The 25,423-nt window shown below is 38.2% G+C and overlaps 1 protein-coding gene across 4 annotated transcripts in view; it reads left to right on the forward strand.

Annotated features, from left to right (window-relative positions):
• atn1 (atrophin 1) overlaps window positions 1-4,629 on the forward strand; it is a 70,583-nt gene extending 65,954 nt beyond the window's left edge. For all 4 annotated transcript variants that reach the window (XM_039763649.1, XM_039763648.1, XM_039763647.1 and 1 more), the window contains 2 exons: window positions 3,263-3,428; window positions 3,593-4,629. In XM_039763649.1, coding sequence (XP_039619583.1) covers window positions 3,263-3,428; window positions 3,593-3,626 — 200 coding nt within the window. In that variant the 3' untranslated portion in view covers window positions 3,627-4,629. The remainder of the gene's footprint in view (window positions 1-3,262; window positions 3,429-3,592) is intronic.
• Window positions 4,630-25,423: the final 20,794 nt, after the last annotated feature.

The following is a 25,423-nucleotide window of genomic DNA, read 5'->3' on the forward strand; positions in this document are numbered from 1 at the left end:
GCCTAAAAAGTCTACAATTGACCGCATCCTGGCACTATGGGTTCTCACAGAGTGCAAATGCGAATATCGGCAGAGTTTCTTTGCAGCCTTTGTCGATTTTCACAAAGCATTCGACTCAATTGATTGAGCTGCCCTGTGGGACATCCTGAGGGTTTGCAGGATCCCCTCGAGGTTACTGGATACCATGGCTGGCCTGTACACTGGTACTGTGAGTGCTGTGCAGAGTGGAGGCAGAACCTCTGTGTTTTTCCCAGTTGATTTATCAGGGATGTGTTCTTGCTCCTACTCTGTTCAAAGCTTGTATGGACTGGGTGTTGGGCAAGGTCGTGGGGTCCAGCGGCTGTGGGGCATCTGTTGGTGAAGAAAGATTCACGGATCTTGACTTTGCTGATGATGCTGTAATCTTTGCAGAGTCAATGGAGGCTCTGATCGGGGCGCTCAAGAGACTGAGTGAGGAGTCTGAGTGTCTGGGCTTGCAAGTGTCCTGAATAAAAGCCAAGATCTAGGCCTTTAATGACCGCTTGGGCACGGCCATCAGCAGTGTGTCTGTTTGCGGTGAGAGTGTTGACCTTGTTAAGAGGTTTACTTACCTTGGCAGTGACATTCATGTCTCTGGTGACTCTTCCTGTGAAGCCAGTAGACGGATTGGGAGAGCTTGGGGGGGTCATGAGGTCACTGGAAAGGGGTGTGTGGCACTAACGATATCTATACAAAAGGACAAAGGTCCAAGTCTTTAAAGTCCTGGTGCTTCCTGTCTTACTATATGGTTGTGAGACATGGATGCTATCCAGTGATCTGAGACGAAGACTAGACTCCGTTGGTACTGCGTCTCTCCGGAAAATCCTTGGGTACCCTTGGTTGGACTTTATGTTGAATGAGCGGTTGCTCATGGATCCCGAATGAGGCACATTACCTGCATTGCGAGGGAGCGTTAGTTACGACACTACAGCCATGTGGCGCGTTTCCCCAAGGTTGATCCGGCTCATAAGATCCTCATTGTTGGGGATCCAAGTGGCTGGACCAGGTCAAGGGATCGCCCATGTAACACCTGGCTGCGGCAGATAGAGTGTCATTTCCAGAGGTTAGGACTGGACCGCGTGTCTGCCTGGGGAGTTGCCAACCAGGATCCCGAGTTGTCTCGATGTGTAGTGGGTGCGGCAGTGCACTGTACCAGTGCATGCTCCCCAACTTGACTTGACTACACCTCCATGCTGAAAATGATTCTTATGTTTGTTGAGCTGAATGTGGTGGCAGAAGCATCATGACCATCCTTGGGTAGATTTCAAGCCAATCTCTTGCATGATTGGATTGGTAAAATCAACATTATCCCAGACTAGCACAACATTTGTCAGGTTTATTCTGACCACTCTTCTCTCATTCTCAAGAATTATGTCATCGAATAACCCATCCAAGAATAGCAAAAGCTATTGTTCACTTTTTTTCATTTAAATGCATGTTATGCATGCCCATAGCCTCTACCACACTATCACCACATAGCCAGACATATACAGGCACAATGTTACTGAGCCCAGCAAGCAAAGTCTTTGTGAACAAAACACTTTTGCTAAATAGCACATTATTCATAATAATACATATACTTTTTTAAGCAAAACAGGTATTTTACTTCATTAAAATTAGTATTGCATTAAGTTACTTACTACTTTGAAAAGTAATCTCACTATGTAACACACATTACTTTTAACGTGTTTCCCCAACACTTCTCACCAGTTGTCCATAAGTTGACACACATATAATATGTTTGACACATGTTTTATATGTATGACTCACATATAAGGTTACAACTACTTTAAAAAATTAGCAGGTTATAGAATAGGAGAGAAAAAAGCACAGGCTGTATTACAATTCTGATGTTGGGAGAGTGAAGTCGCTGAACTTAGGGTGTCGAGTCAGTTTGATTCATTCATAAAAGGTTGTTGGTAAGAACACACAGATGTTTCTAAGGGCTTACTTATGAAGAGTCACATGTAGTTAAAAAACAATTGTTCAATCTGCAGTATTTTTTATTAAAGTATTCATGCGGCATTCGGACATTAAAGTTAAAATGTGAACTCCATGTATCATCATCTTATATATTAAATTATAATAGAAAACCAGGAACATGTGTAGCTCAAACTGAACAGATGTATGCCACGCAATCCAAAAACATTTGTGAATTATAAAACTAAATACTAACATGGATTATGGGTTTGGGGCTGTCCCTCCTTGTTTGTTGAAGTATATGCTACACCGGTTAATGCATATATTACTATATTGCAGTGCACAATATATACAGTTAACAACCAGAAAGTAGCTTAGTGCAAATAGTTTGTGTAATTGTCCTGGATTCTAAAAATTTTAGATGTTATTCTCAGCTTTATATTAATGTGCTGTCTATTTTTTTTTACCCCGTTAATTACAATGAAGAAATTGACAAAGAAGACTGCAGCACCCATATGCAAAACAAAACAGTATTGCGGCACCATGAATTAAATAATCACTAAGATCAGGAACATTATACTACAAAGGTAACTGCTCAGAAATGTATCCAGCTTAAGGAAACCCAAATTGCCATGTATTCTTGTACAAAACAACATCTCATAACAATATTCTTTTAAAATGTAGTTGTCAGGTGCTGATCAAAAGGATGAGTAACACATTTTTTCGGAAGAGAAGGACATAATTGTGAAGAAAGATCTTCATTTTTTTTTATTTAAGAAACTTGCTGTGCCTGAGCTCATATACAGATTGTTACTATACAGTACATGAAGGATGAATATATGATTATTTATTGCATAATACACATGAATGAGACATTCATTAAATTGATGTAACCAAACCAACAGCAAGTATATCATTTTACAAAAACATGTAACTGTACTAATATGAGGTACACATGGAGAAATTCAAAAGGATTAATGTTCAGGACACAGAAATTAGTGAATATCTAACATGCAGAAATAATCAAGATATTTTCTTTGTGTTTCTCATGCCATCAAAACTCAAATAAAACTCTTTTGCCAGGCTCATTTTAGAAAGCTGTAGATTAAGATTAGTTCTACAGATACCAGTAACAGGTGGGTAAGTTGATTTTTCCAGAAAGGTGAACTTATAGTATTTGCTTTGCATGCATGTGTCTTAGGAAGAGAAAATACTTGATTAACCCACTCATTAAAGTTCTGCAACATAATAAAGGTAACTACAAGATATTGTGATCATCATTGTATTATTTTATGGTAAAAAGTGATTCTTTGTTTTTTTCTAGGTGCAACGTTTCGAGATCTTCCGCCACCTTCCCTCCCTCCTCAGATGTCTGCAGCTCATCAGTTACAGGCTATGCAGGCTCAGTCTGCTGAACTGCAAAGACTAGCACTTGAACAGCAGTGGCTCCACCACCACTCTTTGCCATCTGCACAGGAGGACTATTACAGGTGAGTACAGCATACATTTTATATATTCATATAAGTAAAACATCAAGTTTTCCATTAGGGATGTGTTGCAATAAGTGAAGGATTATTAGATTATTATTTTTGTATTAAAATATGTTCTCTTTACATAATATGTTCTCTTTACATGCTTCTGTTTTATTTTTCAGCCATTTAAAGAAAGAAAATGATAAAGCCCTATAAAATTGAAAAACATCAAAGAATTAATGCAAACAAGGAACTTAAAAGTGGGAAGAGCATGCCACACATTAAAGGGTGGAAGCAAACACAGCTTGTAAATGAAGCAGAGGGAAGGTATTCTGCCAGAGTGAGAAAACAGCTGTTTTGAGCTCTTTAAATTAACTTTATATAAAGCAGCTGGTTTAAAGGTCTAGCCCTGCACTGTTAGGAAACAGTCTTTTTGTTTATTTATGTATTGTATTTATTATTTTTATTAAGCACTTAGTCGACTCTGAAATACCCATCTCATGTGGAAATCTGGCATTGCTAAACCTGTGACCAGAAAGACAGGAATGATAAACACAACTACAAGGATACACTTAAAGTCCACCTGGCCAGGGCACAAATAACTGTAACAGCTATGCAGAAGTGTTTGTTCTTTAAAGTCAGGTGGACACAAGATAAGAGACATAAGGAGAACAGCAAAGTACATGGCTTTGGGTATTTCTGAGTTAATCCTTTCATCTTGCAGTTATCCTTTAAAGAAAAATCCACCAAAAAAAAATCAGTGGGATGATTTTTTTAAGTTACTGATCAGGTATTTAAATAACAGTATCTAAGGGATTTTTTATTCACAGTGGGTAACACACTTGAGACACATATGGCCCTGTACAGTTCTGGTAAAACCAAATATAATCATTATTTTTACTTTGCATTTAGCTGCAGCAGTTGTTTGATATAAAAGTGTCTTTGCATAAAATCTGTACTGCTTTTGGAAAAAAAACTTCTGGTATCTTGGTAATTCCAGATTTCATTTTTGCATTTTTATTGCTGTTAATTTATTTGGATTCTAGACAAAGAGAATATCTTATCTTGTCTTTGACTGGATTTTTCTTTTGTAGTAAAACATAAAATTAGGTGTAAATCAGTCTGTTTCAGTTACAAAGTGCTGTGTGAGCATAAAAATGTTTCGCTTTAATCATACCACACAAATAAATGCTGTTTTTATGGTATTTATAACAATGGATGAACATGGTGGAGGTATGACTATATTCATCTTATTTTCCATAAAATTTAGAGACAATTTGAAGATGTAATTGGTTTTGTGAACAAAGTTTGATGCATGTGAAAACAGATGGCCCAGGGTGAAGTATCATGCTTGACTTTTCTGGATGTCTGGAAATGCTGGGGTTGTCAATAAACAATGCTGTCTAACGAGGAGGTGAATGTGGAAAGCAGGGGATTTTAAAGTTATTTTCATATATGTTTTCCTAGAGACGTTTGGGGATTATTACTGTTTTCTTTAAACTGATTAAAATCTCTTATCTGAGCTATGCTTTCATAACAACAGTGTACCATTTAGAATATGGTAGCCTTTTTGAAGAAACACAGGTGCAGAATTCGGAAAACATGATTATTAGAGTATAAGCAGGAGTTTGATAGTAAAGAACTAATTTTCAATAATTTTAAATGAACATAAAGGCATGTGTACTGTGTATTTACATTTTTGGGCATAGTGCTAACCACAGAGGAGGTAGATGCAAAAGTGTCAGCCAGTGTATTAGGGGAAGACATAATCATAGTAGGTCTGAATTTAATTCCCTAGTGCTGTGTTTTTCGACCAGTGTGCCACGGCACAGTAGTGCACCATGTGAGATACCCAGGTATGCTGTGGAAATAATAGTGTAGCACACTTGGGTCTGAATCTGGGAGGGAGAAGCTCCACAGGTAGTCGAGACCTGTCTGAGGAGGACAGGACAACTTGTAGAAGCTGGCATAAGAGCAGCTCCACAATCACTATTATACAGACACAGCACTTAGAGCAGTTTGGACGTGTCTCCTGGCTGTTAAAATCCATCTGCCTGGGGGTGTGACCGCCAGCAAGTCTCACAGGGCCAGAGGATAGTGAATATATTGTTTAAGTTGTCTCTGAAGCAGAGAGTGGTGGGCAAAGGAATGAAGCAGCTGGGAAGATGCCACGAAAGTGCTCACTAAGTGCTATGTTTGCGAATGCTAATCTTGCTTTTTTACAGACATCCCCAGTAGTCCCACCCCTTCAGACAATTGAGCACGTGTATGAGATATGAGTTTGTGGTTAGTAAAATAGTAGTGTGCCTTGGGATGTTTTTGGTTACAGAAAGTTTTTCACCATTGAAAAAAGGTTAGGAAACACTGCCCTAGCAGAAGAGTAAAAGTCACTTTTGGTAACTGCAAATCTTGTACAAAAATGTATACTGTATACTGTCAGAACATAAACTTAAAATATGATAAGTTCATCATGGTTTCTTGTGGAATACAGTGTTCGAATGTTTTAATCTTTGCCAAGAAGTTTTTATTAGACATGAGACAGAGTGTAATTGCATGACAGAGTAACTTGCAAGACTAAATTGACACATAAAGCTGTTCCCCACTTCAAATTTACGGAGGCACAAATATGTGAAGTCTTAACAGTTTCTTGTGGCAGTAAAGTGACAACAGTCACACCTTTACTGAGGGGTCAGAGAAGCTAAAATAACATTTTTTACTAGCCAAACTGCATTTGCACATAAGTGAGTGGTTTTGATTTCATCAACCAAGAAAATAGCTCCTTGCCCAAGTATTACCATTTCCACTCCGCAACAGCATTTTACACCCCTGTTCTGGTGTCAGAAAAGGAGTTTTTTACACTTACAAGTGGAGAAAGCAACTGTGCTTGTCATGTCATTGTTTTCTTCCTACCTTTACATGCTGAGGTTAAAACTCATTTTGAATTTCTTTTGCATATAATATTCTTTCAAAATTTAATGAGGGTTGCAGCCCAGCTTCATGAAATAATAAACACAACTCAGATCTGCCTTCTGTTCTTGATATTGCAATCATCCATAAGCATTTATTTTGACTTGTAACATTTTGTTTATAGAGCAACTTTCTTTCCCATGCTTTACAAGTTAATAGTACAGCTGTGTGGGAAATTATTTCTCTAAACTGTAACTTGTAAAGGTATACCTATGAAGGAAATTGAGGCTTTATTTTTGAGCTGTGGTAAAAGAAATTTGCACAAAGAAGTGTTTGTCATGTATAGAAATATCCATCTCTGACCCAGTATGTGCATATTTCATGTAATATTTCATAGAAAGTGGGAGGAACAATGCAATAATAATTTTGCTTTGCTCGATATTTTTAAGTATGTGAGTTATTTTCAAGATATTTTTGCAACACCCTGCCTTATGAATATTGGAATAAGAAGAGCCAGGAAGCAAAGTTATGTCAGTAAATTTAATTTGTCCGTATTTTTCTAGCTTAAAGCTGTATTGTTTGAGTTTTTTTTTTCCACTATCTTTAATGTAGACTGTATTCTTGTTTAATCTAAGTATTTGCTTAAATCATTTTAAATAAAAACACAAACTTCAAATGTGATATTCCGGCTCTGGGCCCCTGTAGTCCTGAGCAGAAGAAACATGGCGCAGAAAATGGATGGATGGATATTTTGAGCTGCTTCATTTTGCGGCTGACAGTAATTATTACTGTTGCTTTCTATAACATTGTATTCCTTTTTTGTAGGCATCAGTTATTAACTCTGTGCTGTGGGTATACTGTCATGTATTTTACTTACCCTGGCCTGCCTTCGGTTTCAGTCCTAAAAATCATCTTTTAGAAATTTTAGATGTTTCAAACATGTAACAAACACTAGGCATATTGGCTAGTTTAGAGATCGGTGACATGGACAGCCCCGGCAATGCAGAGAAATGTATCATTCTGGTTTTTATTTATTTATTTTGGGTCAGAATTTAAAGGTTTTGAGCAGTTTTCCCTTGTATATACTTTAAAATGCTAAAGCAACAACATGGCCTTTAATTTTCTATTTATTTTTTATCATTTTTTTACATTATGATTTTGTAGCACAGGCACCTACATATAATCTCTTTATTAGTGTTTAGAAAAAAGACAAACATATTTTTGTTTCCTTTTTCCTTTTTTTTTTTTTTTTTTACAAAAACTTTTTTAAAATGTTAACTTAAAATCAAATTAATATTATTTTGATATCATTCAAAATGTAAATATTTTTAATGTGGTAATAGTTGTTTTGTCAATGAATATCTGTTGTATGTATGGAAAATGTGTATTTTTTTTTAGTACATTTATTTAAAAATTGAGAGCAGAAAAAAAATCTGCCAGTGGCTTTCTAAACTTTATCAGGCCTAAATATCCGTTTAAATGTTCAGTGGTCCTAGCCTTTCACTACTAGTTTTTACGCTTTGACTGGTTCTAGTGTGTAAACGCAGTAAACATGGTTGTTCTTGAATGCTTCCAAAATTTCATATCCAATACATTGTTCATATCCCCAAATATACAATTAAAAAGAAATTAAAACATAGTTTTTGACTACCGTATTACAATATTGCTTAAGATTGTTTGTAATGTTTAATCACAGAACTACAGTGAAAGAAAGCCAAGTTCTTTTTACTGTTTTCTGCAGCTTCCTTTTTAATAAACTGACCCTCTTTTCATTTGTCAAAAACTATATTTCTGTGATTTATAATTTTGCTACCTCAGAGAATTTTTGAGGATGCATATTATTTTACCCCAATGTTAAAAAAATCACAAACAGAGAAACTTTTAAAATATATAAAAATTGTAAATAGTTTTTTTGTGGCATTACAACTACATTATATGCACAGTGCACGTAGCTAGATGCTGAACCTGGTGGGTACTGCTTTGTTTTGTAGTAAACTTTAATCCTCTTAAATTTCTGGGTCTATGCATGGAGGTTTTCAGTTAATAATTGAAATTGTATTCTTATATATTTGATTATTTTTTACATTATCATTTTTCTTTGCTGTGTAAAATAAATTCCAAAATGCTGATGTTAGTAAATAAACTTTTTTTAGCATTTGATTTACTGCCTCTACACACTGTGGTATTTGACTGAAAAACATACTTACAGTATTTGATAAAATATGACAGACTTTTATATATTTAAAATGAACTAATCTGGAGCTGGGAGAAAGAGAGAGACATGCAAACCATAAATAAGGGACAATTATGCACAAAATTATTTCAGAAAACACATTTTGTTTACTTAGTGTTTGACTGAACTGACTTTGTCAACACATATGTATTGTTTCTAGCTGATCTTATTTCTATTTTACAAAATGGTTGTTTTCACTTGTCATTAAGCAGTACCAGCACTAGCTAAACTGGGGCACGGCAGAATCTTCCTGGGATCCCCCCACCCCTCCCTTAAAATCACTATATTAGTTTTTCTTAAAACCGCTCTTATTTAAACAATAAATATATAAATAAATAACAAAGAAATGCATCATAAACGTAATTGTTATAACTTTTAAGATGAACTACAAATGCCAAAACTTGAAAGTGGATGTTGAGGGGTTTCTTCAGTCATTTTGCTGCCTATTACAACAACACACTTCTACATTTCCTGAAGGCAAAGTAATCTATTAGGTCATCGCACAACAACTTCTGGCATTGGTGACAGCAGTGCTGCTTATACAGTGCATCCGGAAAGTATTCACAGCGCATCACTTTTTCCACATTTTGTTATGTTACAGCCTTATTCCAAAATGGATTAAATTAATTTTTTTCCTCAGAATTCTACACAACACTACATAATGACAACGTGAAAAAAGTTTACTTGAGGTGTTTGCAAATTTATTAAAAATAAAAAAATTGAGAAATCATATGTACATAAGTATTCACAGCCTTTGCCATGAAGCTCAAAATTGAGCTCGGGTGCATCCTGTTTCCCCTGATCATCCTTCAGATGTTTCTGCAGCTTAATTGGAGTCCACTTGTGGTAAATTCAGTTGATTGAACATGATTTGGAAAGGCACACACCTCTCTATATAAGGTCCCACAGTTGACAGTTCATGTCAGAGCACAAACCAAGCATGAAGTCAAAAGAATTGTCTGTAGACCTCCGAGACAGGATTGTCTCGAGACACAAATCTGGGGAAGGTTACAGAAATTTTTTTGCTGCTTTGAAGGTCCCAATGAGCACAGTGGCCTCCATCATCCATAAGTGGAAGAAGTTCGAAACCACCAGGACACTTCCTAGAGCTGGCTGGCCATCTAAACTGAGCGATTGGGGGAGAAGGGCCTTAGTCAGGGAGGTAACCATGAACCAGATGGTCACTCTGTCAGAGGTCCTCTATGGAGAGAGGAGAACCTTCCAGAAGGACAACCATCTCTGCAGCAATCCACCAATCAGGCCTGTATGGTAGAGTGGCCAGACGGAAGCCACTCCTTAGTAAAAGGCTCATGGAGTTTACCAAAAGCCACCTGAAGGACTCTCAGACCATGAGAAACAAAATTCTCTGGTCTGATGAGACAAAGATTGAACTCTTTGGTGTGAATGCCATGCGTCATGTTTGGAGGAAACCAGGCACCACTCGTCACCAGGCCAATACCATCCCTACAGTGAAGCATGGTGGTGGCAGCATCATGTTGTGGGGATGTTTTTCAGCGGCAGGAACTGGGAGACTAGTCAGGATAAAGGGAAAGATGACTGCAGCAATGTACAGAGACATCCTGGGTGAAAACCTGCTCCAGAGCGCTCTTGACCTCAGACTGGGGTGACGGTTCATCTTTCAGCAGGACAACGACCCTAAGCACATAGCCAAGATATCAAAGGAGTGGCTTCACAACAACTCTGTGAATGTCCTTGAGTGGCCCAGCCAGTGCCCAGACTTGAATCCGATTGAACATCTCTGGAGAGATCTTAAAATGGCTGTGCACCGACACTTCCCATCCAACCTGAACGAGCTTGAGAGGTGCTGCAAAGAGGAATGGGCGAAACTGGCCAAGGATAGGTGTGCCAAGCTTGTGACATCATATTCAAAAAGACTTGAGGCTGTAATTGCTGCCAAAGGTGCATCGACAAAGTATTGAGCAAAGGCTGTGAATATTTATGTACATCTGTTTTCTCAGTTTTTTTATTTTTAATAAATTTGCAAAAACCTCAAGTAAACTTTTTTCACGTTGTCATTATGGGGTGTTGTGTGTAGAATTCTGAGGAAAAAAATGAATTTAATCCATTTTGGAATAAGGCCGTAACATAACAAAATGTGGAAAAAGTGATGCGCTGTGACTACTTTCCTGATGCACTGTACATTCTTGTGCCATGGATGACCTCAAGTATGTCATGATGAGCTTATGTTTTGAAAAACTAGTAACTGGAATGGTTTTTGCAATCCTGAAGGCAACCTACAGATTTGAACTTCAGCAGTATTTAATGACAATGATATACCAATTGATTTGTTTCCTTTATAGATGAAGGCCTAATTAGTAAAAATAATGATCAAAATAATAATAAAAATAATGGTCCTGGGTATCAATGTGCTGGGTCAGAATGAAGATTAATATTTAGATATTTAAAAAATGAACATGCAAATATATAACCTACACTTATGAATTTATCTAAACTTCATTTTGTCCTTCCAATAATAGCAGAGAGCAATAAAGTATTTACTAAATCTGCAATGTTAGATACCAATAAAAGTAACCAACAGTTGAAGTTAATCTAAGCTAATTGCTCTTTTTGTATGTCAGACTTGCTTGCATGGTACTTTTGCACAATTCAGGCAATAACTAACTTGCAAGCAAGAGAGCCCCCGTGTGTGGAGTGAAATTTACAAATTCAGTATCACTCAGAGCACCTAATATGTCGACTAACGCTAGCAGCCTTTAACAACGTGTAAAGGTCCCGAGGTCTATATGGCGGTAATAAATAATACTCAACCATGTGTCAGCTAGGTAATGTAACATGAGATAGTATCTGTTAAAACACTCTGTATGAAAACTATTAAACATAATGCTGTTGTTACCATAGTAAGCCATTAGCTTTAGTGCAGTTACAGTTGATGTGACATTAGTTAGCTTACTGGAAGTTCCACAAATTTAGATTTCTAAACACACTTGCGTGTGGAGCACAAGCCGCTTCTTGAGGCTTTATTTTTTTTTTCTCTTATCTGTGCTATAACCCCACTAGAGTCAAGCTGCAGATTTCTGCAGATTTCCACAGCTCCGCTACATTGACGAGGTTATCATTTTGCATTTTTCGTCAGTGATGTTACGTGATATTCCTGGTTACACTAAGGTTAAGACTGAATCATGGAGGTCTGTGAACCTCCAATAAGCCTGTCCCACATCCCCACATTGGTCCTCCGATTGTGTGCCCCACACGTAGTGTATGATCTGTGTTTAAGAAGGGATGGCTCTGCCATTATACCTAGAGGTAGGAAGTAGAGTACCTTAATTATTTAAAGTTGAATTCTTTGAATTAACATGTTTTTGAGTGGTACAGTTTTTCTTCTGCTTAGAGTCTTATCAAGTTCAACAGTATAAATAACTCTGTCACCTTGATTCATGTCCATGAACTATTTACTGTCATGGTTTACAAAAGACTGTCTTGTTTTTGTTCTGTCCTTATTATGTTTCACAGACAGAAAGCTGTTGTTATTTTCAGCTTGTTTAAGAAATAATTTAAAACTTATTTGATTTAAATTTAAAAACTTGAACAATGTGCAAACAAGCACAATATATTTTTATGGCCCATCTTTATTCTTGCCTAATTTCATTATTTTGCAAAAGGCTGTGCTACAGTCTTTCTAAAGTTTTCCCCTTTTCATTTAAAAAAAAAATACTATGCAGCCCGCTAAGAAGTGTCTTCTTGTAAAGCTGCAAAGCATGACATTAAGGTATTGTCTGATACAGTATAAGAAATCTGTCACTGCATGAGCAATAATCAAAAAGATAGAGAAAATTGACAGAGAAATGTTTCCATATGTGTGTTTAAAATCTGCTCTTCAAAGGAAGAGCTTCAAAGCATAATATTGAACTGGACACTGTGATCTTACAGAAATTCAAGGATTTACAGTATGGTGATTCTATATGTCCATCAGTTACTTGAATTGTATATGCCATCATTTTGGAAGACCAGACTGGATTTCATTGGTAATTTCAATAATAATACATAATAAACAGACAGCAGTACATGGTTATTCATAAGGATGGAGTGTGTTCCTCTGACAAATAAGGGGTATGTAGGGTTTATAAACACAGGTAGAGAATACAAAAATCTGCAATGTCTTAATTTAGACTTCTACAATGACAATTGTTCTTTTTTGTTTGAAACATTACATCTTTCTTGATTTTTCTCTAATCTGCCACTAAAATGACCACTTTTAAAAAGGAAACTTCACAAAATAATTTGTTTTTTTACACTATTTAAATTATAGCTGACTTGCCAGTTGCCAGTCATTCCAATTATACAAACAGCTCCCTTAACCTTTTTTGATCATTCCTGTTTCTGTGGAAAAAAAAAACACATTGTCTGATTACTAGCTAGGACTGGATGATAATTCATTAAGTCAAGTCAAGTTGGGGAGTATGCACTGGAAATGATCCTCTGTCTGCCGCAGCCAGGTGTTACGTGGGCAACCCCTTGGCCTGGTCCAGCCACTCTGGTCCCCAACAATGAGGATTTTATGAGCCAGATCACCCTCAGGGAATCACATGGCCATAGTGCCATAACTGATGCTCCCTCACAATGCAGGTAATGTGCCTCATTCGGGACTCCATGAGCAACCGCTCATTCGACACCAAGTCAGACCAGCAGTACCCAAGGATCTTCTGGAGAGTCACAGTACCAAAGGAATCCAGTCTTTGTCTCAGGTCACTGGATAGCATCCATGTCTCACAACTATATAGCTAAACAGGAAGCACCAGGACTCTAACGACTTGGACCTTCGTCCTTTTGCATAGTTATCAGGAGCGGCACACACCCCATTCCAGTGACCTCATTACCCCCCATGCTCTCCCACTCCGTCTACCGACTTCACAGGAAGAGTCACCAGAGACATGAATTACTTATAATTCATTTACACTTAAACTGATAGTTCTCCGCTCATGATGGAATAAATGTTATAATTGTGCATACTGACAAACAATTCTCTTGGTGACAAAGCACCAAATTTAAATATATATAAATATATATAATATAATATAAATAACAAAAATAGAAAAAATCAGGGACTTAGGTAGAAGTCTCTTGTGCAGCCATCACTTTGCCCCATGCATGCTGATCTTCTGGGACACAAGTGGTGGTGTGGCAGGATGTTGAAGCCTCTTGGTAACAATACAATGCAACCTAGGTTTACCACTATGTAAACCATGATTTAGTTCTTTTAGAATCTTGTCTTGTGTTACGTACAAAGTGCGCATGTACAGAATTGAACATCAAGCTTTCATAGCCTCTTAAGCTAAAAGAAAACTTCATCACTCTGGTGACTTCATGGGACAGATGGCACTCTTGCACTTTTACATTTCCTGACATTTTTGTAACAGACTCACTCACTGCAATCCAATTGCATTCTCTGTCAGAGTTAGCACTTCATCACCACAAATACACTTTTCCTCTAGCTGTTTCAAGAATTAAGCCTTTCAATCAAAAAAGCACAAAATGGGGATGAAAAGATACTTTCTGTCTAGAAGGCAGATAGCAGTACTCTCTAGAGTCTCTTAACTAGCTTTAAACTTGTATTTCATATTAAAACATGATATTATAATAGGCCTATTCAGTGACATGGAAGGCCAGAGCATGTCCAATTTGAAATTGCCTGACATTACATTTCTCTTTAATCGCAAGTTGCATGATGATTTGTGCATTCAGTATATTCTGTTAACTCAGAATAATAAAACCTGGTTTCTTCATAAACTACAATGAATTTTTTCACATTTTGTTATAATGCCAAAGGAAAACAACTGGAAAAACTGTATTTTTGCTAACCGTACCCACCTAACATATTTTCTTTCAACATTTATAGTCCTTAACTCCCAACACCATTGCCTTGAAATGTTTTACTTTGAATTGTATTTTTGTATACTTTTTAAGGTTCTTTGTGATGGTATGCCAGAGGAAAATAATAGCTTTTTTCAATAGTAACATTAAACTAGACCAATGAATTAGGATACATTATATTATATAGCTTTCTATAAGGGAGATATATGAATACAATAAAGAGAAAAATATTACTTGCTAAGATTTTTTTTTCTTTTTTTATTCAAGAAAAGAAGACAAGCTCATAGATAAAGTACAAAAAAGAACATCCAAAGGAGTCCACAAACTATAAGTAAAAAATAAAATAAAATTGTAGAGTATTTGTTAGTTGATATGTGGAATGGCCAGAAGGAGATGTTTGGAAACCCAATGGTTCTTGTTCCAGTATTCTTACAAGATTCCAATAAGTTGTTGGAATACAAAGTACCTGAAAGGCTTTATTGTGTCAATATTCATTTGTCTTTATTCTAATGATTTTTTTCAAACAAATAAATACAGTTCCTCAACTATTACACTAATCTGCAATTCCTTAACACTAGAATCCCTGAAGCCTGCGAAAAAAACTTGTAATCCCGGGTCACCTTAAATTCCTTTGTTCCTCTCCATTAGCGTCTTTTGTTTTGTAAATGTGTCATTTCAAGTCTTGTTTATCTCAGTGTGAGGTGCCTGGAGTTGTATTGGGTAGATAATATATCGTTATTTGGGATACATGCATTGCATGTATGTTCCGCGTCAACAGAGATCTATGTAAATGTATGATGGCACGAAAATGCAAGAAATGTTGAACACACAGCTAAAAGAGAAAGAATTTGGGCCCTTATTTGAACTCCAAAAAGGATGTATGGTGTTGACAGACCTTTAAGGAGAAGTATTTTCCTTTCTTTCTACCAGTAAAAAAAACTTAAAAAATTACAAAAAACTCTCCTCAATGAGTTTCATGTTTTCCAAATGCCAAATTCTTGTATAAAGTTTTTGAAATGTCTTCTTGTAAAGCTGCAAAGCATGATATTGAGGTATTGTCAGGTTTTTTTCAGTATACAAGGTGGCCATCCCCAAACCTAATTTCTGTCTGGTGCCTAATTTTTTTACCACATTGGCATAGTCAGCAGGATTTTTCCATTCGAAGTATGACAGTAGAGCAGGACCTAACTTCAGTTATATTTCCTGATTTTTGAAGGTATGGCATGCCTACAACATTGGGCATGCAAGAACTGGACTGACATATTGGTGCTGTTCCTGAAGGGTTTGGGGTGCAAGAGCTTATTATGACCTTGGGACTGAGGAGGCTACTGATTATGACCTTTTAAATGCCATGATCCTCAAGAGGTACAGAGTGTCTGCAGGCCAGAAGGCAAAAAGGTGCAGAGAGTGGAAATTCAACACTGAGACCACAGGCTTGGGTTTATAAGGATAAACAAGGTGCTGGCTATGGCCAGACATTAACAGCAAAAAGCAGGTCATAGAACAGGTGGCCTGCAAACCTACTAAATTCCCTACCCAATTTTTTTCACCCAGTTAGTCCGTAGATCAAATCAAGTCAAGACATCTTCAGTGACATCATGAAAAGGCATAGAGTAGCAGCCAAACTCGAGTGTTCAGAAAAGCCCAAGTGCATAAGCCAACAGGGGTGTGTTGCCCCTTTGGACCCTACACATCACAATACTGTAGCCTTGGCCCAACCCGAGGAGAAGCGAACATCCTCCCCATGCTATTTCAAGTGCAGGGAGGTTGGGCATACAATCCTGAATTGTCTGCAATTCATCAGGCTGGTGAACTGCAGCTGAGCACAAGGAGAGGTATTGTGCTATCGCTAAACCTTTATCTTTTCCTTGGACAGGAGTGGTACTTGTAAACGGGCATAAGGTTACCGCACTAATATACACCAAAAAGCAACATTTCAATTGTAGCTCTCTCTTAGGTTACCACAACAATGGCTTAAAGGGAAAACAAGTTTAACCTGCATTCACGGGGAGACACAGTGGTATTGTTCCACCACCTGTACCATTAGTTTTGATACTCCATAAGGACTTTACAGGTAGTAGTGCTTTGAAATCCACCTTTTCTTGTGATCCTGGTCGGAGAGTAAATGCGGCATCACTCAGACCACTCCCATTAAATCGCTGGTCCTGGCGATGGACGGAAGTAATCCACTCCAAACTGTCTCCACGCTGTGTACACAGACTTCAACAAAGAGTCACATGGCTACCCAGTGTGACATAGTGGAAGTCGCAGTGACGACCCCCTAATGCCCGGGCCGTCAACAGGACGCTTGGCACACTGAAGTCAGCCCAGATCCTCTTTTTGCACTACAGTTTCAATTTAGGCAAATATCGGAATTAAGTTTGACAAAAGTGCAGTAGTCTCAGTAAATGGTTGACGTACCTTACATCCCATGCCATCAGGGCCCTACTTTGTTATAGAAAATTACTTATTATACCAGGTAGCTGAGCATGATGGGAAGGTGAGGTCACTGTTACTAGTACCATGGACCTTCTGGCAGCAGTTCTGTGAATGTTTGCATACCCACGTCCTAGGTGCACATCTGGGAGCTGACAAAACACTGGAGAGAATTAAACTCCAATTTTATTGGCTAGGAATCCATGAGGAGGTCCATCATTTCTGTGCTTCATGAACGGAGTGTCAGTTACATCGGATTTCTAAGAAAGACTATGCTCCATTGGTTCTCCCTCCCCTAACTGACATCCCATTTGAACGTATAGAGGTTGACATTATAGGACCCCTTGATCGCTCAGCTATAGGACATAAATATACAGTGGAACCTCGTTTCATGAACGTCTCTGAACACGTACAAATCAGGTTATGACCAAAAAGTTTGCCAAACTTTTCCATCTGTTCACGACCACACACTCAGTACACGAACAAGCCAGTTTTCTTTTCGGTTTGTGCATGCCAATGATTTCTGCACGTGTTCATTCTCTCTCTGTGCATTCCCTGTGCAGCGAGAGAGAGAAAGAGAGAGACACACACAGATACACGTGAGAGAGAGACACCCACACACACACACGAGATACACAGAGAGACACGGCGTGCGCACAAGAGAGAGAGAGAGACACACACACACACACACACACGTGCGCGCGAAAGAGAGAGAGAGGACTGGCCGCATAAGGCAGAGAAGGCAGTTAAAGAATGCACCGGACTTGTTTTTAAAGAGACAGATTTGAGCATTGTTTTAACCTCATATTTAATGAAGACTTTTTTCTACTGGATTTTAACCTCCACTTCACTTCTGTTTACAGCGATCGGTTCGTAGCGTGCATTGTTGCAATGTTACTTTTCTTGGTGGTTTGTTAAATTACGGATTTTTAAAATGTTCATTTTTTTTCTCTGTGCTTAAAACTCGGTTAAAAAGCGGTTTGTAGCACTTGTGAAATAGGATGGCCCGGACACACACAGGCGGACACCGTTTCAGTCATCACCCCACGTTTACTTACACTACTATATACAAAAGTCAAGTGCACCGCCACCAAACCCCCAGTCTCCCCAAAGTCAATAGCCACTGTCTCCACACATAAATCACTTGGGCCTCGCCTCGCCTCGCCTCGCCTCGCCTCCTCTGCCACGACCTCATCTTCCTCCTCACCAGACTCCAGCCTTGATTGCAGGGCGGTGGCTCCTTAAATAGGCGGCTGATTGCCGACCGCACCCAGCCACCTGTGACACACTATAGCGCGAACTCTTGCTGTGTTAGTTTTCTCTGTTGTTCAAGGTTTTCTCAGTGTTATTCAATGTTTTTATATTTAGTTTACTATTACGCTGTGCATTCTATGGCATAATTATATATACTGTATTTGTGCTTAAAAATCTTTAAAGAAAATATATTTACATACAGTTTGTACGGTCTGGAATGGATTAATTGCATTTACATACAATCTTATGTGGAAAATGACTTCTGGTCACAACCAAATCGGGTTACGACCAGAGTTTTGGAACGAATTACGGTCGTGACCCGAGGTTAAACTGTATTCTCATCTTTGTTGATTATGTTACCTGTTATCCCAAGGTTATCCCTTTAAGAGTAGCCAATTCCAAACCTATCACACGAAAACTGGTAGGTGTCTTTGTGCGATGAGGCATCCTGAAAGAAGTCTTGATTCTCAAGCAAATGATATGTGAGGTGGTCAGTGAGGATGGGAGGAACTGGGATCAGCTCCTCCCCCTCGTAACTTTTTGCCTATCGGGAAGTGCCTCCTCTGGCTTCTTCTCTTTTGAGTTACTATATGACCCTGAAAAATACTGGTCATTCTAAAAGAAGGATAGGAGGAAGAGGCCCTCCCTTATACTAACATTCTGGAATGTATAGCACAGTTACACGATAGATTCACAAACATTAAACCAATATTAAAAGAGAATTTGGGAAAGGCTCAAACAGTGCAGGCCCAATGTTATAATCATGGGACAGTACTTCAGGAGTTCCTTACTCCAGCCAGCCTTGTTCTCTTTTCACCTGTAAAAACTGCCTTCATTTCGGCCCTAACTTGACACCCCAACAGAAACGGGAGCTCAAAACAGTAATCCTGTCCATCCTTGAAGTGGTAAGCGAGAAACCTGGTTGGACCTCAGTTATTGAACATGATATCATAACAGACCCTGGAGTAATCGTTCGGGAGCGGCCACCGTGAGTGACTTGGAAAGGCGAAACACTTCACCACACTTGACATGAGAAAGGGGTACTGGCAGGTTCATTTAATGGACTCCACAAAGGCCAAGACAGCGTTTAGCACCCCTACTGGACACTGGCAATATTAGGTTCTTCCATTTGGATTGCACAGGGCACCTGCTACCTTCTAACATCTGGTGGATAAAATGCTAAGGCCCCACAATTCCAATAGTGCCGCCTACTTGGATGACATGGTCATCTATTCCGACACGTGGAAGAAACACCTGGAGCAGGTTCAGGCTGTGCTCCAGACACTTGGAAAGCCAGACTTCGTATCAATCCTAAGAAATGTTTCTTTGGATTGCACGAGGCCAAGTATTTAGGCTACCTGGTGGGTGATGGTTCAGTCAAACTACAGTGTTCATGAAGTAGAAGCCATGTTTAAGTGGCCTTGTCTGAAAACCAAGTGACACATCCAAGCCTTTATTTGTTTGGCCAGGTACTACCAGTTTTCCAAGAGAGCGGCACCCTTGATGGATTTAACAAAGAAACAGGCCCCTAACAATGTGGTGTAGGATAGTAAAGTAGACACTGTATTTCGTGACCTAAAGCAGGCCCTTACGTTGGCACCTGTTCTATTAGCACCTAACTTTTCTCCTTTTTTTTATCCTCCAGACTGATGCTTCAGACACAGGACTTGGTGCCATGCTGAGTCAAAGTGTCGAGGGTGTTGAACACCTTGTCATATTCTTGAGCTGGAAACTGCTGTACTGGGAAACCAGGTATGTGGTAGTGGAACAAGAGGCTTTGGAAATCAAATAGGCAGTAAGGCAGCTGAGGTACTACCTCTTGGACCATGAGTTCACCCTGGTCACTGATCATGCCACTCTGTAGTGGATGGCAGTGTACAAGGAGTCTAACCCGTTGGTTTTTTAGACCTCCAGCCTAATAAGTTTTCTGTCCTTTATCTCTCCAAGCCATTTCTGATGCTCTTTGTCAGGTTCACAACCTCTTGGTTTGGGCCGCTCGACCCGATGGGCCTTCGCCCTGGGGCGCCATGCCACACAAGTGCACATGGGGGACAGTTTACAGGCACAAATAATGTTATTCATCAGCCAGACCAGGGGTTGGTGCTCTTACCTCATCCTCTCTCCTCTTTTACCTCTGCAGTTCAGCTAAAGACCCTGCCTCTCAATCCCACTGGTCCACCCACTGTTGACATCACTTCCGGCAACCCCTGATAACACAATTTCTGGTACCAAGAATCCATCTTCCTGTCACATGAGTTCCTATTCCGGTGGCCCTGACTCCACCTCTAGCTCTTATCCACCATATTTATAGCCCAGACTCAACCTTTAAGTCAGTAAAGTTGTCAGCTCCTCATCTGTAAAGATATGTTTTGTTTTTTTTTTTTATTTTGCTGATTTTTCAGTATATGGGGTGGCCATCCCGAAGCCTTTTTCTGTCAGCTGCCTAATTCTTTACCACAACGTTTACAAGATGATTGTGATTTACAAAGGATGAATTGCGTAAAATACATGTATGCCATGCTTTATAAATCAGATATTTTTGGTGTATGCATACTTTCATGATCAAATCCATACATAGGTTTATAAATGAAATCCCAGGAGTCAAACATGTGGGGGTAAACAGTGCCCAGTATTTAGGCTGCATTAGAAGAAACTCAACTCATTATTTAAAAGCTAAAATCAAGCTAAAGTATATTCTAGAGTTAACATCAATACAGCAATTCATGCAATTGCTTTGGATTGTTTAGTCATTTCATATTCAGTTTTGCCGATTTTTATCTGACAAATTATATTCTATCAATTCATAGCTGCTTTTTCACACTTGAAGTTACTTGTAATCATCAATTTTTAGGAGTATGGCTGACTGACTGCCTTTAATAAAGAACTTAAAAAATAAAATCAGTGACACACACAAAAAAGACAAGAAACTCTGTTCAAGGGAAATGTTTAGGAGGTAGAATGGGCATCCTGGATGAGATGAGGAGAAATACATTACCTGGACGGGAGGCCACTGCGATGACTCACAAAGATTAGCTGGCAGAACAAATAAATATCTTTGTACTTGTAATTATATGTTCAGTTTTTTTAGAATGGTCAAAAAATGGATTCCAGTCTGTTTAAATTACATTATTTTTATTATAAATATGAAGTTAACTGATAGACAATACAGTTCATATTTGTACTCATATATTTCTTAATGTGGTGGGTTAAAATAAAACCTTATAAAATGATGGAAGAAGAAGCATGAATTAAAGAATATTACAGATTATGCACAGTCTTCATAGTGAATTAAATAATCACTACCGTATCACCTTATTTTAATAAGTTGTACACTATTGACAAGTAGACTTATCTTGCTCCACTAGAAGAATCCTAACTCTCCTATTCTAAGTCAGTGGGTAACTGATGTTATATACTATTTGAAATTGGAAAAAATCTAATTTGTACGTAGAGGATTTGTACACAATCTTTTTCAAAACCTGGCAGGATCTAATCAATAACATTTTAGAACAAGCATTTCAATTGAGGAAGCAGGTTCTCTCCCCTCTTTTACTCCATTTATCTTTATTCATTTATTGTTTTATCTATTCATTTGTCTTTACTAGCATAAAGTTTTACACTGCTAGCCTAGCTCTCTTTCTCAGGGGTGGGGGTTGGTTTGTTTCAAACCTTTTTCTTTTTTTTTTCATTTTGTAAAACTTGAGTTAGTTCTATGGAGTGTTATTTGATTTTTAAAAATTCAATAAAACTAACATAAAAAAAGTTGTAACAATAGAGAGTCTGATTGAGCTGTTGATCAACTACAGGGGAATGGGAAGGAGGAGGAGGTGGTGAAAACTGTAGAGGGGTAAATTATGTAATACTACATTAAAACAAAAATACAAAGCATCCCATTTTCACTTCAGTATAAATAAATGTAAATTCTTTTTAACTTTTGCAGCATTCTTGCACATAGACTTTGAAAATGAAATTACAAATGGTATTATGTCATTTTATTTTTAATTTTTGCAGCATTATTGTATGTAGACTTTGAAAATGAAATTGCAAATCATGCTATTTCGTTTTTTTTTTGGTTTGTTTTTTTTTTTTCTTACATTTTTGCAGGATTCTTGCATGCAGAAGTTGAAAATGAAATTGTAAAAAAGAGAGATTGCATTTTCATTTTATAGTTGTATTTTTTCATTTCCTTATTTGCAGAAAATACTTTTCCACACAGCGACAGAGGAGCCTGTGGTTTATGTACCTTTCAGTATTAATTTACACAGCACCCTGACGACTCTTGGAAATAAGTGTCTCAGGTATTTTATTCTTTGCATATATTTTTCCACAGCACTGTCTTAGTGTCATAACAAACGGCGTATTTGGCCTGTACTTTCACCCATAAAGTTCATTTGGCAAAATCTCATCTGTCTGCCAGATTGGTGTTTTCATTGAGCGCCATCTAGCCACCAGATGTCGCTGTATTGTAATTTTTCGGATGTTTTAAAAGCTTGTTCAGTTCTTGCAAATGATTCGTGGAACAACAACAAACATTCACGTTATATTTTTTCTCTCGAGTAAAACACAGAAAAACGTATGCATTTTTGGCTCAAAAAAAGACATTTTTATTTTTTACTATAAAACGTGCAAAATACTAAAAGTACGCTGTCAAAAGTGTAAAAAGAATAACAATGGAAATACCGAGCGATCATCACTTTTGGACTACATTAATCAGAACCATTTTCCGTTTCAATCTCACTATCTGAAGCCAGATTCACTTCGTCATCACTGCTGATGAGGGGCTCCTCGACGTCATTGCTCGTATCATTGTCAAGAGAGCATGTGACACTTGAGCTGCTGAAAAGCATGTTTTATGAGACGCTGTTATAACTAGGCACGCCTACAGGTGAGAGGAGAAGACGCGCCTATACCGTTGCCGGGGTAACGCTCAGGACTACCGCTTTTAACACTGTATTTATAGTCTGAGTAACTCTCGGATCTAACGCTTGGGTACGGGAAGTAATAGTAATATCGAGCCTCTGTCTCAGATTAGCGCGAATATATCGCTCCTGCAAGCGAACTATGATTCTTATCGCAATGAGAGAAGTCACAAAATCAACCGGAATGTTCAAGCAAATTAATAGAAAAAAAGATTTAAATCCGTTAAGTACTTCTGTTATTCGCTAACTAAGCGGAGTTAAGGTTACGCCCTGATACAGTTGGGGTCAAGCTGACTAACGTTGGTTAAATATATTTTCAGACACGTACTGCACCATAAACACTGTCAGAGAAACACTATAAGTTTTCTGACCTTACCTACTGCAATTCTCTTTACAACTTCGTTATCAGAAATTTCATTTTTTTATTCAAGTAAAATACTCCCAGGAATCAACAAGTGACAACCTCCTTGAATTTATGAGTAGCATCCACTTGCATAGCCATAGCACCATACGTCACTGTAGTTGTAGACAGAGACATATATAGCTGTGGTGGGCTGGCGCCCTGCCCGGGGTTTGTTTCCTGCCTTGCGCCCTGTATTGCCTGGGATTGGCTCCAGCGACCCCCGTGACCCTGTAGTTAGGCTATAACGGGTTGGATAATGGATGGACATACAGTATATTGACACCACATTCACTGCGTTTCCCAGTCGACACGATACGTCAGCCTTATTGCGAGTGGCAAAAGTGCCATTTAAACTAATACAGGTAGACGTGGAAACCGATGAAAAAACAATAACGTTTAAAACAGTATCGTTTACATACAACACATTTTGGCGAATAGTTTAAATGCAATTATTTATATCCATTTATACACTAATAATGGCAATTATTAAATAATATTTTTAATTATTAAATAATTCCTCCCATATAAGTAACATTTCTCGGGCTGCCTTCTTCCATCTCCGAAACATTTCTAGACTTCGTCCTGTTCTTACGCAACACAGTACTGAAGTATTGGTTAATGCCCGAGTCACCTCACGTATAGATTAATGTAATGCTATTCTATCTGGCATCCCACAAAAACGTATCCCTCGCATACAACTTCTTCAAAATTCTGCTGCCAGGTTAATAACCTGCTGTTCTAAATCCACTGAACATATTACCACCTATTCTCTCTCAACTTCATTGCCTCCCTATTAACTACAGAATACAATACAAAATACCGCTCTTAACATTTAAAGCCCCCTCCTACCTCACTGATCTCTTACAGACTTACACTCCCTCCTGTAATTTGAGCGTATTCAGTCTGGCAATATGGTGCAGCCTTAGTTTGTGGATGACAGACCCAACTAAAGACATGAGCATAAAATGATGGTTGTCAATTTCAAACTGTATTTCGTCAATGTGCTCCTTGAGAAAAAACATCAAGTCTGAGAAATGTTAACAGCTAATAATAATCTGCATAGTTAGTGACTAAATACGTTTAGCCAAAACGTTGTTTGGAGGCTCAATTGAGCACATAAATGCATAGCTTTGATAGCATAGCCTGGTGTAGCTAGATTATAAAACGGGATTTTCAAATGGCCAAATATAACCAAAAAAAAATTTCAGCCTTACCTATGAAATGTAATCTACCGGGATCTGGTTTGGAGCGTACAGCGGTTTGTAAAATCCCAAGTAGAACATGCGAGAGGCATCTTACCCATTACTTCACGCCACATCAGTGCCACTCTTAATATGGCGGCGACGTTGACGTACGATTCCGCAGGTCATGAGGCGTCTCTATGGTTGTAGACCACGGTTACAGACCCGGAAGTGACGTCTCCGTCGTTTCAGGACTGACTTCGTAAAATTACTTTTGGATGGTTTCGGCAGGTCTCGGAAAAGCCCGGAAAGTAACGTTGGGTCAAGGACCCATTCAGAAATTGAGCGATAAAAATGAGAAAGAAAAACAGTACAGCAAACCAAATAATACGCGTCATTGTGAAGTTCAAAGGGTTTCTGCCATCACGTTGTGTCATACATCAAACTAAAGAATACGGATCGTTTCTGTGAAATATTAATATTGACATTTACGTTGTGTTCGGGTCTGTGGGAACCCTTTAACATTAACAAAATTAAAATCATCAAGATCTGTGTTAATTGAAATAAATTTTCGTTTATATTCATGAAACCAAGTATGCAAAATAATTATGTTTACATCACGTTAGAGTTTAGTAAAACGTTAACAATAAAAGTGATTACGTTTTTTAAAATGTACTATGCATGTGTGCAATATTGTTCTAAACCAATTTAGAATAAACATTTAAGCCAATCTAATATTTTTAAACATGTATGTGAAGAAAACGGCAATACATATTGTAGCGACCCGTGGTCGAGTCTTGGAAGATTTTCAAGCCGATTTCGCCGTGCAC

The sequence above is a fragment of the Polypterus senegalus genome, chromosome 9 (genome assembly GCF_016835505.1).
Source record: "Polypterus senegalus isolate Bchr_013 chromosome 9, ASM1683550v1, whole genome shotgun sequence".
NCBI classification, from domain to species: Eukaryota; Metazoa; Chordata; class Cladistia; order Polypteriformes; family Polypteridae; genus Polypterus; species Polypterus senegalus.